This window comes from Bos indicus x Bos taurus, chromosome 8 (assembly GCF_003369695.1).
Source record: "Bos indicus x Bos taurus breed Angus x Brahman F1 hybrid chromosome 8, Bos_hybrid_MaternalHap_v2.0, whole genome shotgun sequence".
Taxonomy (NCBI): domain Eukaryota; kingdom Metazoa; phylum Chordata; class Mammalia; order Artiodactyla; family Bovidae; genus Bos; species Bos indicus x Bos taurus.
In genome coordinates, this window is record NC_040083.1 from 80,098,147 (window position 1) to 80,114,791 (window position 16,645).

At 46.1% G+C, this 16,645-nt stretch overlaps 1 protein-coding gene across 1 annotated transcript; it reads right to left on the minus strand.

The window, feature by feature from the left end:
• Window positions 1–3,132: 3,132 nt before the first annotated feature.
• Window positions 3,133–6,428, minus strand: GAS1 (growth arrest specific 1). Its single transcript, XM_027550164.1, has one exon. The coding sequence runs from the start codon at window positions 5,507–5,509 to the stop codon at window positions 4,466–4,468; it is 1,044 nt and encodes a 347-aa protein (XP_027405965.1). The 5' UTR covers window positions 5,510–6,428; the 3' UTR covers window positions 3,133–4,465.
• Between the last annotated feature and the right edge of the window lie 10,217 nt (window positions 6,429–16,645).

Below are 16,645 nucleotides of genomic sequence, written 5' to 3' on the forward strand. Positions count from 1 at the left end.
TACAGTCCACTATTTTGTAGTAGATCATTCTGTTATTTAAGAAATTGATTAAATGGATGACTTAGAAGGTATTTATGCTAATAGCACATTACTTATGTCATTCAAATAGTCAAGGGTGAAGCTTTTCAACTGTCCAGCAGAAGCAATCTCTCCAACAGAATACAGTAACTTCTGACTTTACTTAACTCACAAGGCTGCTAGACCCACTGGAAGCCCAAGCCTCCTGGAACTGTTCCTGGGCCATGGGCATTGTAACAAGATGCTTCCCAACAACCTTGCTTTGGGGAGCTGGGAGAGACCAGGTCAACTGACCCTGTTTCCGAAGGTCCTTGGTGTAAAATGTCAGAAACCAAATCATGTGTGCTTTTCTTTTTCATGGGATCAAAAAGGGTCACATGAGGAAGTTGGAGAACTTCCACTGTTGAAACCTGTGAGCTAATCACGCAAAGGCAAAGTTGAAAGTGGGAAGATTTTCAGTGCTGAGTCTGCAATCTTGGAAAGTTCTCAGGGTACACTCCTCTCTTTTCATTTTATACAACACAGCATTGCTGGGAGGAATCGGGGTGCTGGAGTGGTGAGGAAGGAACCTCCCACTCTACATGGTTTCTCATGACTCTTCAATCCAGAGAGACTGCTGGTTATGAGTTGTCTTCACCCTTGTGGACTCCCCTGGGAGAGCTGCAGTGCACCCCAGACGTGTCAGAGCATGGTGGTCCCTGAAGCGTGTGGTTTCCTTCGTTATGGACATTCGTCAGGACCCTGCCCACGCTAAGGGATATCCTGCTACTTAGTGCAAGAATTTAGTTCCCTCTGGCCATTTCCCACTTGACACACGTGTATTGCCCGCGTACATTGCTAGATATTGTTGAAAATAAACAGAGACCTTATGTTATGTCCATTGTGGTCATACACAAAAGCGTTGCCGTGTGCTTGGGTGAGCAGTGAAGCCTGAACCTCCTTCCATTTACTGTATGGTCACTGTCAGCTCAATGAACTGCCCCCTTGTTCTCCACCATTGTCCCACACTCCCTTAAACATTTGTCACTGAAGTGCCTCCAAAGACAAATCAACTGTCACGGAGAATGCAAACCTGCTAACAGGGAAATGGGAGCGGCCGGGAGGACACAGATTTTCCATGAACTCCAAAAAGCAGTTGCTCTCACCCTGGAAGACTTCTGTTAGAAGTCGGGTGCTTTTTAACACTACCCTGGAAAAGCCAAGGCTCCCTTGCCTTCAGTAATGGTACTTCCAGGCATTCTCCATGAGACATTTGGCCTTCTCAAATGTCCAAAATTCCAAAGGCTCCCCTGAGAGCGTGAGATATTACAGATGTCAACATCTGTAAAAATCTTTTCTGCCCAGGAGCAGATGGCAACCTATAATCCAGGAACCTAACATCTCAGCAACCTGTTCTGGAATTCACTAGGTCTGCAGAGGGCTGAGGGGGGCTCCTAGGCTCCAGAGTAGAACTGTTTAAATTAAAATGGACCACCGATCAATGTTCACTTTCTCCAAAGAAGAAAGCAAAAAGCCTCGAGTCCTCGCGCTCCCCAAGAGTGAGTTGTGTTGATTTACTCCAGGCAGATGCTTTTGACAGGACCCTGTAAAATCAAGTCGTGAGTTTATTGTAGCAGTTAATTATCAGGCCTTTTCTAGTGCTAATGCCTTTTACTTCGTACTGGGGAAAACTGGGCCTTTTACTGGGACAAAGACTTAACTTTTAGTCAAGAATGTGTTAAAATAACAGGAGGAGATGATTTAAATATATTTAAGGACAAATGCAGAAGCATTTGCTAACTCTTGGTTTTGTAAAGAAAGCTGATTTCATTTACAAGTCTCTTGGAATACTCTTTGTTCACTTACCAAAGAAACAACGCTTTCAGCTTTATTTTAACAATATGTTTACTCAACCATTCAGGTGACCCGGTTCTAGCCACACACCACTCTCCTGGGCTGACTGACACCACAACTATCTCAGGCTTTCTAATGCCATACATATATGAATCTTGGTTTTAGATGAACTAAGAAATGCCTCGAAGCCGAGCGAGTTAGAGGCAAAAGAAACTTCCAATGTAGGGGTGGGAGTGAGTGGGAGGAAGTTGGAAGGGGGCATAGCTTTGTTAATTACTTCAGGCAGCAGAGAAATCTGGTTATGTTTTCTCAGCACATGTTAATATCATATAAAGAGACAGGAGATCTTGCTAATCTGTCGACCCCTCAGACAAAGTTTATTTGTGGTGACTTTTAAACTCCTGACTTGCCTTCCAATCACCGAGTTTAAAATGAAAAGCTTTAAATAAACACCAGGAATAGAAGATAAATAAACTTTTTTTCCCCCTTGCAAGTGCCTAGCTTGGCGAGGTTCAGACTCAAATCCCCAGAGGACAGAGCGCTCTCTTTTGTGTTAATGTTTAAAAGATTTTCCAATGCCGGAGTTTATTCCTACTGCAAACATTTCTATTTACAAGGTCAAGTGTATCAGCACTCGACACAGCTTAAGAGTGTAATTATTTATCTAAGGGCGTTTGAGTGTAGATCAGTAGCTCTGGCAGGAACCCAGCCTTCAGCCCACTGCTAAACAACTCCTCACAACAATATTACAAGTTCTGGTAATTGTTCCTCTCCCCAGTGTGTTTACTTTTGCCCGCCTGAATGTTTTGTAACAAAATTTTGTACTTTTTCACCCAAAGTGTGAAAATGACTTTGAAGTTGAATCTCCCAGGTTTCCTAAGACCTATTGGTAACAGATGTTATTGGCATGTTTGATTGTAGGAGGACAAGGACTTCTAGTAGCCAGAGAGGAGACTCCAGAGGGTGGGGGTGAAGAGGGGGGGTCCCAGTGGAAAGGAAGGAGGGTAAAGAGATGTGTGGGTTAGCCCCAAACTATGCCAAGCCTCTCCACAAATGTAAATACCAATGGAGACCAGTCAAATTATATCTTTTTAGCTGCCTCATTTACAGATGTTTAATTGTTCATTAAATTGAAGGCAGAAATAATAGCCCTCATTTCTAGTCTTGTACTGTATTTTAATTTCAGTTGATGGTTGATAGATTCCCAGTGGCCCCTCCACCCTGCTTCTCACCCATTATTGGGTTAACCACAATGTGACTCTGGAAAGTAACTACACCATATTCATTATTTAAAACTCTTTACTGATGTACACATTTTAATAAAATCAAATAACCAAAAAATAAAAATACACAAAGCCACAGTTACTTAAAACATAGGATTTTTTTTAAGTCTATAAAAATACAATGTTTAAGGCAGTTTGGAAATGCATTTATACATTTCTACAATGTTCATAAATTCTCTTGAAAATAAGAATGTTAACTTCAAATCTATAAAATACACTGTACATTTTTAAACTGTTCTAGATAGAGCAAACTTCACAATTGATGGTGGTTCTGGATCCCTGGTGACAAATGGATTCTTTACATTTCAGGCAAGAAAGGTGTACCATGGATGTGGATTTAAATTTTTTAATTTCTTTTTAAAAAATAAATTATTTCTGAAGCATACAATTTATAAAAATTCTATATACAAAATACAGCAACTGGTAACAAATCCCAGTTTTAATACATTTTATATACGAAGTACCAGGGGTGAGCGCCCTGATAAAAGCAGAGGCAATATATGTTCTCTGCATATTTGTACATACAATTTCTTGGTGTAAAGAACAAAAATGACAACAAAACAAACATCATAAAGAGGCTTTCATAAATGGCAGTGCAGAGCTCTTTTAAATAAAAACTTGCATTGTTCAACACCACTAGCAACTCTCTAGATAGCATTTTTGGATCCTTAATCCTAAGCAATGTGCTAAGAGATTTGAGTGGTGGCAATGAAATTAAAGTCAAGGGCTCAAAACTATCCAAACTCAGGAAAATTAACCCTTCTCATGCCCTCACCTCCCCCGCCTCCCCCCCCCCCCCCTTACAAAACCAATTCTGGGCGCGGAAACCAAGAGTAAACGAGAATCAATTACGATTGCAATGTCCTCACTGGCCACAATAAAAGTCGATACCGGCACACCCCGACCCCCCCCCCCCCCCAGAAGAAATACTAATAAACAGTCCCTATGCAAATATAAATCCTTCTTCAAAACTCCCGCTCCAAACCCAGTCCCTTGAAACTCTTAAGGCCCCACTGGTCATCATCCTCTCTTCGGAGTCCAGGACTACGGTTCTGTCCCCCTGCCAGGCCAGTTTCATCCCAGGGGTCTGGAGCTAGGCCGGCTTCTGCGGGGAGTTTCTGGAGCCTGGAATGGGGGCAGGGAAAGATGTCCAAAAAATCCTGCTCCGGAGAGGAGGCAAGGATCCTGCGACAAGTCGAGGGCGGGAGATCAGCTAGGCAGAAACCACCTAGAAAACGTTTTGGAAAAAAATCCCCGACCACCCCTCTGTCCCCGAGCCACAGGTGCCCCGTCGCCGACCCTCCCGTGGCCGACGGCGGGGGGCGCGAAGGCTAAAAGAGCAGCGGGAGCAGCAAGATGGAGGCGAACAGGGTCCAGGCGCTTCGGGGTGCCGAGCGGCAGCCGGCGCCGCTGCTCCTGCGCCCGGGCCCGTAGGGCAAGTCCCCGCGGCCGCCTGCCGCAGCAGCGCCGCCGCCCGGGCGCGGCGGGTGCGGGACCCCGTCATCGTCGTCCAACGGCTGCTCGCCGCCCGTGCCCCCGGTGCGCTGCTCGTCGTCGTACTCCTCGTCGTAGTAGTCGTCCAGGCCCCCGTCCGAGCCGCTGCTGCCCGGGCCATTGCCCAGTTCGGCGCCGAAGCACAGGCGGGCCATGTTTTCCTTGACCGACTCGCAGATGGGCCGTTCCAGGCCGTCGCACACGCAGTCGTTGAGCAGTGCCGCCTTGGGCATGGCCAGCATGTCCTCGATGACCGTGCGGCACTCGTCGGTGCAGCGCAGCCCGTTGAAGAGCTTGCCGCAGTAGGTCAGGTAGCGGCTGAGCGCCAGGTTGCAGCGGCTGTCGCGGTCACAGCGCCTCCGGGCCTCGGTGCAGCCCAAAACCCCGCCCGCGCCCGCGCCGGGGCCGCCTGCGCCGCCGCCGCTCGTCCGGGGCAGGCACGGCTCAATGGCGCGCTTGGTGGACTTGCAGTTCTCGTCCTGCGCACAGTCACAGTCCTCCAAGGCGGGCCCGCGACGCGTGTGGTTGAGCTGAATGAGGGCCGAGATGCAGTGGCTGGGGCAGCGCCAGCGCGAAGAGAAGGAGGCCGCCGAGGCCGGGAAGGCTGCAGCTGCGGCGGCGGCCCCCGGCACGTCGCTCCCGCCGCGCTGCGCTAGCACCGGCGCGCACGCCTCGGCGTACTGGTTGTAGGCGTAGCTGCACTCCGGCTCTCCCTGGCACTGCAGCAGCGCCTGCCAGCAGATGAGGCGGCGGCCGTGCGCCAGCCCCGAGCCCCGCGGCGCCGAGCCCAGCAGCTGCAGCAGCGCCATCAGGCACAGCCAGGCGCCCGGCACGGTTCCCCTGCGGGCCCCGCCGCCGCCGCCCAGCAGCCCTGTGACCATCGCGGGCAGCGGCGGCCGCCGGGCGAGGAGCGGAAAGGAGACGAGGCGCGGGGAGCGGCGGACGCAAAGCCGGCGGAAAAGTTTGCCCCAGTCCTGCCAACTTCTTGCATGAGTGTTTTCATAAATCCATGCGCGACGCCGGCTGTTGCCCCACTGCTTGCAGAAGGTCGGCTCTCGCTTGGGCTGCGGGGTCTTCCTAGAAGTGCACGGCCGTGGAGAGCCCCTCCGGTCGGCCCCCGGCAGTGGCGGGAGGCGTTCACTGCCGCCCTCGGAGGTTGCTGGCCGCGGGGCCGCGGCGGGGCTGCGGGACCGCGCGGCGCCGCGGGTGCATTTTGCTTTGCCCCTGCAGATCCGTTGTGCGGCCGCGGCGGCTCCTTCCTCCCGGACTCAGTGACGCGCCGCCGCCGCGGGTTCTCGCATCGCGCCGCTTCCTGGCTCGCGTCCGGGCGCTGCCCGCCTTCCCGCGGCCCGGCCGCCCGCGTCCCCTCCCCCTCCGCCCGCGGCGACCCCGGCCTCGGCTCCGGGGAGCTCTTTCCGGGCGGCACGGGGAAAACGGGAAACTCGGCGCGGCGGGAGGGCAGCGGCTCCCGGGCTTCCCTCGGCGGCGGCTTCTCGGGTGACACGGAGCCCGGGGAGCGGATCCGCTGAGCCCGGCTGCAGACTCGCTCGCTGCGAGGCTTTAAATACAAAAGTGGGCCGGGAGCCCCCGCGTGGTGCCGCGGTGCCCCCTCATTATGCATGCATGGAAAAGCAAACAAACAAAAACATTAGCAACGCTCCTCCGGCTCGCCGAGCCCCGGCCCCGCGCGCTCCAAGCCTGCCCGCTTTCTCCTTTCTCCACTCTCTTTCGCCCTTTGCTCGGCCCCCTTTCCCGGCTTTTCGAGATGCTATTGGTCCCGCCTGTTGTTGTTGAAACTTTTTTTTTTTTTTTTTTTTTTACGAGCCGCTGGAGTGGGGTTGCGGAGTGGGGGAGGGCGGGGAGGGTGGTGGGCAGCTCACATTCAGGCATTCAGGGCTTGAAAGGAACGGCTTAAGGAGCCTGACAGAGGCCCGGGAGCTCCTCCTACTCTTAAGGAGGCTCGGATGTGGAGCCCTTGCCCGCGCACGGAACCAGCGGGCCGGGCTCAGGGGCAGCTGTTTGCATCCGGCTTGGCCACGGTCCTTTTTGTTTGGTTCTTCTTTTTTTCCTTTCTTCTTCTTCTGTTTTATTTATTTATTTGGTACTTTTATTAATTCTGCCTGGCCCTCATCTGTGCTTTCGACTGAATTCAAAATTCAGTTTGTTTTCCGAGTTCCCCATCTTTGCCGGATCATCACGGCGGGGAGGAGAGAACCCAGAGAATTTAATGTGGAACTCTGAAACTTAAAAAAAAAAAAAAAAAAAAAAAAAAACCCAGACACACACAAGAAAGAGGCAAATGCTTTAGCTAGGGGGATATCAATATTCACCACCCTTTTCAGCCCCCACTCAGCACCCTGGTTCCCATTTACCGATCTGGCAGGTATGGCCCTGGAGCCAGGCATTGTCATTTTCAAGACAGAAATCCAATAAGTCAAATTAAATTTTTTTTTTAAGAAGGAAAGTTTCTAACGGACGGTGATGAAAAAACAACACATTAAAAATATTTAGGGATGTTGCGCAGTACCTTCTGGCCGCAGTCAGAACATAAGAGGAAGGGGATAGCTTGGCATCCTCTAAGGTTTCTATTCAAGCGTATGTTTCAGTCTCCCTCGGTTTAAGGGAAACCGCCGCCTACAGCAGCCTCTGCGATCCAGGCGCGGGAGTTTGCAAACTACCTTAACTGCGGCGCAACGCAGCCTTCGACCACCAGAGGCACCGGGCGTCTGCAGCCTGTCAAAAACTGGCGCTTTTTTCCTCCCCTTTCCGTGGAGAGACTATCAACTCCATCTGTCACAAAACTTCAGGCTAAATCTCTGGTGAAGCCGAGGCAGCCGGGGCTCCAGTACACACAGCGTTCGGCTGTCCGCCTCTCCCCAGGGTCCCGGTGAGTTGGAAATGGCAAAAGTTAGAATAGAGACACAGCGTCTGCAGACTTATCAGTCTGCAGAAAGCCTCCTGTTCCTGCGGAGCCTGCTGCATTCCTCAGAGGCTCAGGGTCTGCATTAGGAAGCTGCATTTCAGCAATTCCCCAAAACAAAACGAAACCAAATAAACCTTAAAAAGCCAGGGTGAAGTAAGACAGACCTCGTTGCTCTGACTTGAATAATGGAGAACGCACAAACAATAGCAATCTATATTTAAATATATTAAGTCTGCAACTGGATGGCCCATTGGAACAACCACTTCCCAGATTCTAGGGCATTTTTTGTTGTTTTTATTTTGTTTTGGTTATTTGGAATTGTAATATCCGTCCTGCCGGGAGGGCTTGGACAAGTCACACTCCCTTGACTTGAACCTTTCACATGTAAGGTACAAGGCCAGATTGGACCCTTGAAGAAGTCTTTTCACGTTTAATGCGCTGTGACTTAAGGCTCATAAGAACAAGGTCGGCAGTCAGCTGCATTTTAAACTGATGTTTGGTTTGTTGAGTTCCTTTGGAATAGTGGGTCTCAAACCTTAGTGAGCTTGAGACTCGCCTGGTGGCCTAGTTTAAAGCCACACTGCTGGGTCCTCTCCTGGAGTTCCTTATGCAGTAGGACTGGGGTGGGGGTGGGGAGCAAGACTCTGCATGTCTAACAAATTCTCAGGGAAAGCTGCTGCTGCCTGTTGGGAACCAGCGTTTGAGAACACCCTTTCTAGAGGTCCACATGTTTTGTTGTTTTTTTGTAAAAGTAGCCCCCATCCTGGCCTTGATAGAGCTCAGTGGGATTTCAGAAAGGCAAAGAGCTTTGAGAACTTTGGGGGAATCACCTCAGCACCTCTGCCTCATGGCATTTCAGGCCAGCATGGCTTTCAGCAGCTGGAAAGACCAAACTTTTGAAAAGGAGGCTATGATGATGAGATAGAAGGAGGAATGAGCCCCCTCCCCCATCGGCCCCAGAGACTGAGTACCACCTTGCTTCACATCCAGGTTTTCATCGATAGCCACAGCCACAAGACCTCCAAGCCCTCTCTCATCACCCCCACACTAATCCCCATATCACTCTGTACATCCCTTAAGCTGACTTAAGCTTAAGTCATGATTCCCATTTTGAGCTTTTACCCCCACACCCCACCCCCTCAAATCCCACTTCAACTGGAGTCTCAATTTGTTCCTAGCAAAATCTTGCATATTCCCAAGCTGCTTTCTGAGCTGAGTCTCCACCTTCTTGCTCTAATTAAAACCAGCTGGAACATACAGAATAGGAGAAAATATTTGCAAACCCCATATCTGATAAAGGATTAATATGCAAAATATAACAGGAACTCATACCATTCAATAACAAAAAAATAAACAATTTGATTAAAAAATGGAGAACTCGAATAGACATTTTTCTAAAGACGACATACAAATGGCCAACAAATACATGAAAAGATGCTCAATGTCACTAATGATTGGGGAAATGCAAATCATACCACAAAAGCTATCCCCTGACACTTGTTAGAATGGCTGTCCTCAAAAAGACAAGAGATAAAAAATGCTGGTGAGAATATAGAGGAGAGGGAACCCTCATGCACTGTTACTGGGAATATAAACTTGTGCAACCATTATGGAAACCAGAATGGAGGTTCCTCAAAAAATTAAAAATAGAACTGCCATATGATCCAGCAATTGCACTTTGGAATACTTTATCCAAAGGAGATGAAATCACTATCTTGAAAAGATATCTGCACTCCCATAGTCATTCCAGCATTTTTCACAGTAGCCAAGATAGAAAACTACCTAAGTGTACATCAGCAGGCTAAGAAAGGATCAATAAAATGTGGTTTTATATATATACATATAATGGAACATGATTTAGCCATAGGAAAAGAAAGAAAAAAGAAGGAAATCTTGTCATTTGCATCAACATGAATGTCCCTTGAGGGCATTATGCTGCGTGAAATAAGTCAGACAAAGAAAGATAAATATTATCTGATTTCACCTATATGTGGAGTCTTAACCAAGTTCATAGAAACAGAGTAGAATGATGGTCGACAGAGACTGAGGGTTGGGGGAAATGAGATGTTGGTCAAGGGGTACAAACTTAAAGTTATGAGATGAGGAAGTTCCAGGGATGTAATGTATAGCATGGTGCTGTAGTTAACACTACTGTGTTGTATACTTGAAAGTTGCTATGAGAGTAGAACTTTAATGTTCTCACCTTAACAACAACAAAAAAATGGTAATTATGTGAGGTGAAGGATGTGTTAACCAATCTTATTGTGGTATGCATTTCACAGTATACATGTTTATTAAATTGTCAAATTGTAAACTTTCAACTTATACAATGTTATACATTAATTATATCTCAACAAAGCTGGAAAAAAAATACATCCCAGCTAGCCTTTTGAGGCAGCCTTCCTCAAAAACGTTCTTCATTTCTGGCTGATTTTTCTTCCATAACCCATTTCCCACCAGCCCTGGAAATGGAGTACATGGGCTGCTGTTCCTCCCTTGTTCCCATTTCCAAACTATTCTCTCCCCTTCTCCCTGGAAACCTTCATCTTCCTTGAGTGGCTGTCTGCTACTCCAATAGTCACCCACTGACTCTTCCTCCATCAATAGTGTCTCTCTGGCTTCCCTTGTGGCTCAGCTGGTAAAGAATCCACCTGCAATGCGGGAGACCTGGGTTTGATCCCTGGGTTGGGAAGATCCCCTGGAGAAGGGAAAGGCTACCCGCTCCAGTATTCTGGCCTGGAGAATCCTATGGACTGTATAGTCCATAGGGTCGCAAAGAGTTGGACACAACTGAGCAACTTTCACTTCACTCACAGCGCCTCTCAACCAGGACTGCTCCTGGAAACCACAGAAGACAGAAAATGAGTAGAGTATCTCTTTCCTCCTCAAGTATGGTGTATAACCAGTACTGAAACTGAGGGTCATACAATAAACCTGTAACCTGGCTTCACTGACCAAGTTCGTTTTAATTTTTGCTACAGAAAACTTACATGTCCTCCAAGTATCACGTTCCATTCTAAGTCACTTCAGTCTTGTCCGACTCTGTGCGACCCTATGAACTGCAGTCTGACAGTCTCTGTCCCTGGGATTCTCCTGGAAAGAATACTCGAGTGGGTTGCCATGCCTTTCTCCAGGTGATCTTCCCAACCCAGGAACTGAACTGGTGTCTCTTACATCTCTTGCGTTGGCAGTCGGGTTCTTTACCACTAGCACCACCTGGGAAGCCCCAGGTGTCATGTAGCCCAAACAATAAGATGTTTGCCCAAGCTGTTTTATAGGAACTTGGAGTCAGCTGTGTACAGTTAGAGCTGTAGCCAGCTAAGACCACCCAAGCATCAACTGAGCATGCTCGGTTGTCTGCCTTGTGACCTCTTGACATCAAAGAACCAAAACTCTACCTAAGAACATACTAATGTGCCATTTTCTAAACACTTGTCTCATGAAGACACCTGTAGCTCAGATGTACCTGGGTAGAATGATGATTCCTCCCCCTTTTCTCACTTTCAACCCCCTTTCCCCATGCTCCCCACACCTCAGCTTTATCCCTTAAGTACCCTGAACCTTCACCTTTGGAGAGGCACATGAGAAGTGTTCTTGGGTCCCCTCATTTGACTGCCTTGTGAATACACGCTTTGCTATAAACCTTGGCATGTCAGCGTTTGCCTTGCCGCATGTCAGGCAGATGAACCTGGTTCTGCAACGGTACCACCCTGGGCACAGAGGAGAAGTTGGTCCATCACAGTGGATGCTGTGTCAGCCAGAGCTTGACCAGAGCAGGATTTGTGAGCAAGACAGACGGATTTATTATGGAGAGGGGAATTCCCACAAGGGTGATAGCTGGGCAGTGGGCGGTATGGTCTGTTGTTTCTGTATCTGGTGTTCAGCCTGAATTCACTGGAGTTGGCCAGATTGGTGGTTGGAAAGGAAAACTGGGACTTCAACTTGTGAGGAAAGCTGGACCCAGTTGGGGTGAACTGGAACTAGCGTCTTCCTCATCACTTCCAGTCTTGATACCTCAGGGGGTAACTTGTAGGGGAAGGTGGTGGCTTCAAACCTGGAGCTGATACACACTTTGTCCAGGACTCAGAGAAGCCGACGTAAGAGAGTGGTGGGAGCTTGGGAAGCTCAGGTCAGGTGCTGACCCATCCCAACTAAGGGGAGATTTAAATCAGCAAGGAAGGGTGCCAGCTGCCACAGAGTCTACAAAGAATGTGGTGCTGCTGCTTCACTTCCTTCTTCCAAATCTAGTGCAAAATTCCCCTCATGGCTGACACCAACAGGGAACCGTGTCGGGGGAGGAATTCTGGGAACATAGCTCCATCTCAGCTCAGCAGACATGGTATAAAACCATTCCTGGTGCATTTGGGCATTCAGGCTTAATTTCCTCAGGGGTGCATTTCCTCATGGTTTCAGCATCTTACTCACTGGTTTCTCTCCAGTCTACTCTTCATGACAAACTTGACCTCTTGAGTTCCTTGACTTCTTCACATAAATGCAACAGCTCTGAACTGTATCCTAGGCCTAAGCATTACCATAACTGTGTCACCTTGAGAGTTTCCAGTTCCGAATCTGTAATTGGAATGTCATTTCACTGGCTATCAACTCCTGTCTTTCCAGTCTGGCTCAGTGTTGTCACTTCTCACCTGCTCAAAATGTTCTTTATAATTACTTCTGCTGCTTTCTTAATGCACTTTCTACTGGATCATGCCCATCCACTTGCAATAGGCTATACTTCATTCTATCTTAACAAAACAAACCCTTCCTAGACCACAACTCCCCACTCAGTAACTACCCCATTTCTATTAAAACTTCTTATAAAAGTTGCTTTTACTCACTTTCTCTGCTGTCTCCTCAATTCACTATAATCAAGATTCATCACAGTATTTTTCTCATCAAGGATGACTGAAATCTTGCTCTATCCAACAATCACTTCTCAGTCCTCATTCTATCTGACATTTCAGTACCACATGACATGATGATAACCCTTCTCTTCAAAGTACTTTTTTGTTTGGCTTCTGAGACTCTGCATTCTCCTGTTTCCCATTGTACTGGCTGGGGGGCTCCTTCTCTCTCAAAACTCACTCCTTAGGTGATCTCATCCAGTGCCTAGATGCTGAGTTACATCCCTTGATTTGATCATTTCAATCCCAGTCTTCCTCTGATTCCCATGTATATTTATTCACTTGGTTGCTTAATGAGCATCACAAACTTAGCTTGCTCCAGGAGCACTTCTGTTTTCCCATCCCCAAAACATGTTTGTTGCCTGGTCTTTCTGTGGCTTGTATTTTCCAAAATTCATCTCCATCAATGTCCTCCATCCTTTTATGTCTGTGCTACTTATATCAAGAGGCAGAGTCTAATTTCTTTTCCCTTAAATCTTGGGCAGACATTAATGACTTTGACCAATATAATGCAATATTGGTGACTGACATTTCTGGGACCATCCAATGAGGGCGCAAAAAAACCCTGCAGCTTCTCCCTGGGCCTCTCAGAATGCTTGCTCTGGAGAAGCCAGTTACTGTGTGGGAAATCTGACTGCTTTCAGACCACCATGCTGTGAAGAAGGCCAGGCTTGCCATGTAGAGAAGATGTGTGGAGAGACAAAGAGATGGCTGGGGAGCTCCCAGCTTTTTCGCCATGTGAGTGAGAAGGTACAAGATGTGTGAGTGAAAAGGCCATCTTGGATATCTAGCCCTGTGGAATCTTTAGATGACTCTAGCTACAGCTGCCATGTGATGGAAAGCATATAAGAGAAATCCCAGCCCAAGGTCATTACTAGGATAAGGGGAGGTGAAGCAGCCAGATACAAAATTTAAGGAAGTGTTCACTTTCATAGTGATGCTGCAGGGACTTTGAGAGAGTGACCTTTACATCCTGTACACTAGACACTTCATTCACCTCATCCTAGTTCTGATCTTGCCCCATGAATGGACCACGCAGCTTACCCTGGTCAACCCAAAGAACCATAATAAAAAACCCAAGATGTTGTTTCAAGCCAGTAAATATTGAGGTAGTTTGTTATTCACCAATAGTTAATCATATATACACTTGCCATCATACTCAATTGCTTGAGTCAAAGATTTTCCTGGATTCTTCCCTTTTCTTTACATCCCACATCCAATTGATGGCCCATCAAAGGCAGTCAATAAAATATTTGATGGGTTTAATGTGTGAAAATCAAACTTATTGCTTGTCTTCTAAATTAGCCAACTTCAGAACTTCTAAACCATTTATACTATAGAAAAGAGAACAGAGAACCAGAGAAGTTAAAAGAATCAGTTCTGAAGTCTTGAAATACAAAATAATATTCCCAGAGTGCTGTGTGGTTCAGTGTAAGAAAAAAAGGTTCAATGTTAAGCATCACCTACCTGTTGGTGCTTAGCAATATGGCAGAGAGAAGGCCATGAGAAGCAGAACTCTGCCCTTTCAGGGACTTAGCAATATGTCATTGGGGAGCGTCTAGGATGCTTACCTCTTAGCTGAAGGCTTAAGTCATAGGTCCCCACTCACCTGTTTTAATTTATTTTTGTTTTTATAAGTAGAGAATGTGAGTACTTGGTAGCAGACATCCAGTAGAAACCAACAACATCTACTCTAGAATTCTATATGCTACCTTATATCCTGAATGTCTACCCCTTTCTTCCTAAAAGTCTTCTCTGTCTCTCTCCATTGCTTTCTTAAAGAATGAATTCTTGGGAACAAAATAGGATGGGAATCTCATATGGATGGGAATCCCATTCATGCACAATAAAGTTGGATTATTCCCACAGCTGAAGATGCGGGGCCTTTTCCAAAACTCCATCTTTCCTTCTAACCCCCTCAAAGACCGTCTTATTGATTTCATTTAAGAAAACGTCTCTCTCATCCAACCTTTCTGTGTTCCCATTACCCTGGCTTCTTAGAAATTTTCACCATTGCTGACCACTAGGTGCTTCCTAACTCTTTCTCTAAATCAGAGGTTCTTAACCAGGGAAGTGTCTCAGAATCACTTGGGAGGTTTCTTAAAAATACATATACCCATATAAGTTCCATTACACTTGAATTCTTCCCTAAGGGCCCAGGAGTGTGTATTTTGAGGAAAAAAATTACAAAGGTTTATTTCAGGTCAAATAACCCTGCAAGTGGTTCCCAGATGGGGGAATTTCATAGATCGGTTCACTTTAAAAAAAATTGGATTGTCTTTGAAAAAAAGATACCAACTTTTGAATTCTGTCAGATATTAACAAATAAAAAAATCCTTACTACCAACTTTTAACATTAGTGTTTTATTAAATAAAGACAACTTTGAAACCCCCAAAGCAGTGTGGGAATAACTTGAGAATGAAAGTGAAGTTGCTCAGTCGAATATTCTTGAGAATAGAAGCTTTTAAATTGAATGCATTTAGATTTTTTAAAAGCTTAATACATTGTTCTATATTTTCTTATTTTCCCAGAAAGTTTTGACACAAGGGAAACTTCAGAAGTTTTTGCGAGTCAGCATTTTGGAATCACTACTCTAAAGTAATCTTCCATGCTGCTGCTAAGTCTGACCAGATCACTACTCCACTTAAAGACTTCCAGTACTTCTTTGGGCTTACCTGGTGGCTCAGGCAGTAAAGAATCTGCCTGCAATGTGGGAGATCTGGGTTTGATCCCTGGGTTGGGAAGGTCCCCTGGAAGAGGGCATGGCAACTCTTTCCAGTATGCTTGCCTGGAGAATCCCCGTGAACAGAGGAGCCTGGTGGGCTACAGTCTGTGGGGTCACAGAGAGTTGGACATGGGCAACTAAACACAGAACACAACTCTAGGAAAATGCCCAAGGTCATCACCATCACTACAGTTAGTAATAGTTTGGAGAAATATATTTGTGTATATTTGTGCAAAAGATATAAAACATTTAGGAATAAATTTTATAAGGAAGACTTTGGATGCATGAGTAGTTATAAGATATTACAATGAGAATGAAAATAAGACCTGAATATATAGATAAGGTATTCAAAAAATAAAATGCTAATTTTTCTAAATAATATATAAATTTAATGCAATCCCAGTTGAAATCTCAACAGGGTTTTTCTTAGAACTGGATGAAATTATGTTAAAATTCATATAGGAAAGTTGATTACAAATACCTAAGAAAATTACAAAACTCAAATGAGAGGTATCATAATGTTGCAGGAAGGGGGACCCCTTCCAGGGCCTGAAACTGGGATCTTGTCTAACACTTGGAAATGAATTGTCCAAGGAGACACATGTGCTGACAAAGCAAGAGATTTTATTGGGAAAGGGCACCCAGGTGGAGAGCAGTAGGGTAAGGGAACCCAGGAGAACTGCTCTGCCACGTGGCTCACAGTCTCAGGTTTTATGATGATGGGATTAGTTTCCAGGTTGTCTTTGGCCAATCAGTCTAATTCAGAGTATTTCCTGGTGGCACACGCATCGCTCAGCCAAGATGGATGCTAGCGAGAGGGATTCTGGGAAGTAGACAGACACATGGTGTCTCCTTTTGACCTTTCCCGAACTCTTTGGGTTGGTGGTGGCTTATTAGTTCCGTATTCCTTACCAGGATCTCCTGTCATAAAACAACTCATACAAATGGTTACTAAATTAATATCAGGTATTTAATACTGAATATTTACCAGTTTACATGAACCTGGAATTTATTGTTTAATTTAGAATTATTTGATTTGTAAGCACTTATCTTTCTTTAAGCCAATTAAATAGAGCTCATTTACAAATTAATCTCAAAAAGATTATCCAGAGATAAAGACATACTGAGACATATTTAGACAGACACAACTGCAAGATCTAGTTTCATTTTCTAAGTTTAGTCATGAATTAGATATTATAATATAAATTTTACTAGTTTATAAAAAACAGTTGGAATAAATAAAACTTTTAAAGGCTTTCCATTTTTCCTCAGTGTCAGGGGTTAGAGATGGTCTAGATAATTGTTCCTGAGAGCCCTGGTCTCAAGGCACAGAGAAAGAAAATCAAGTTCTAACAAAATGGTGGCAGGTCTAAACCAAATGGTGGCCAGACAAAGCAAAATGGCCATCAAAAATTACAACACAGAACACAAAGTTAAAACATACACATATAAACCTGGCAGTCCTCA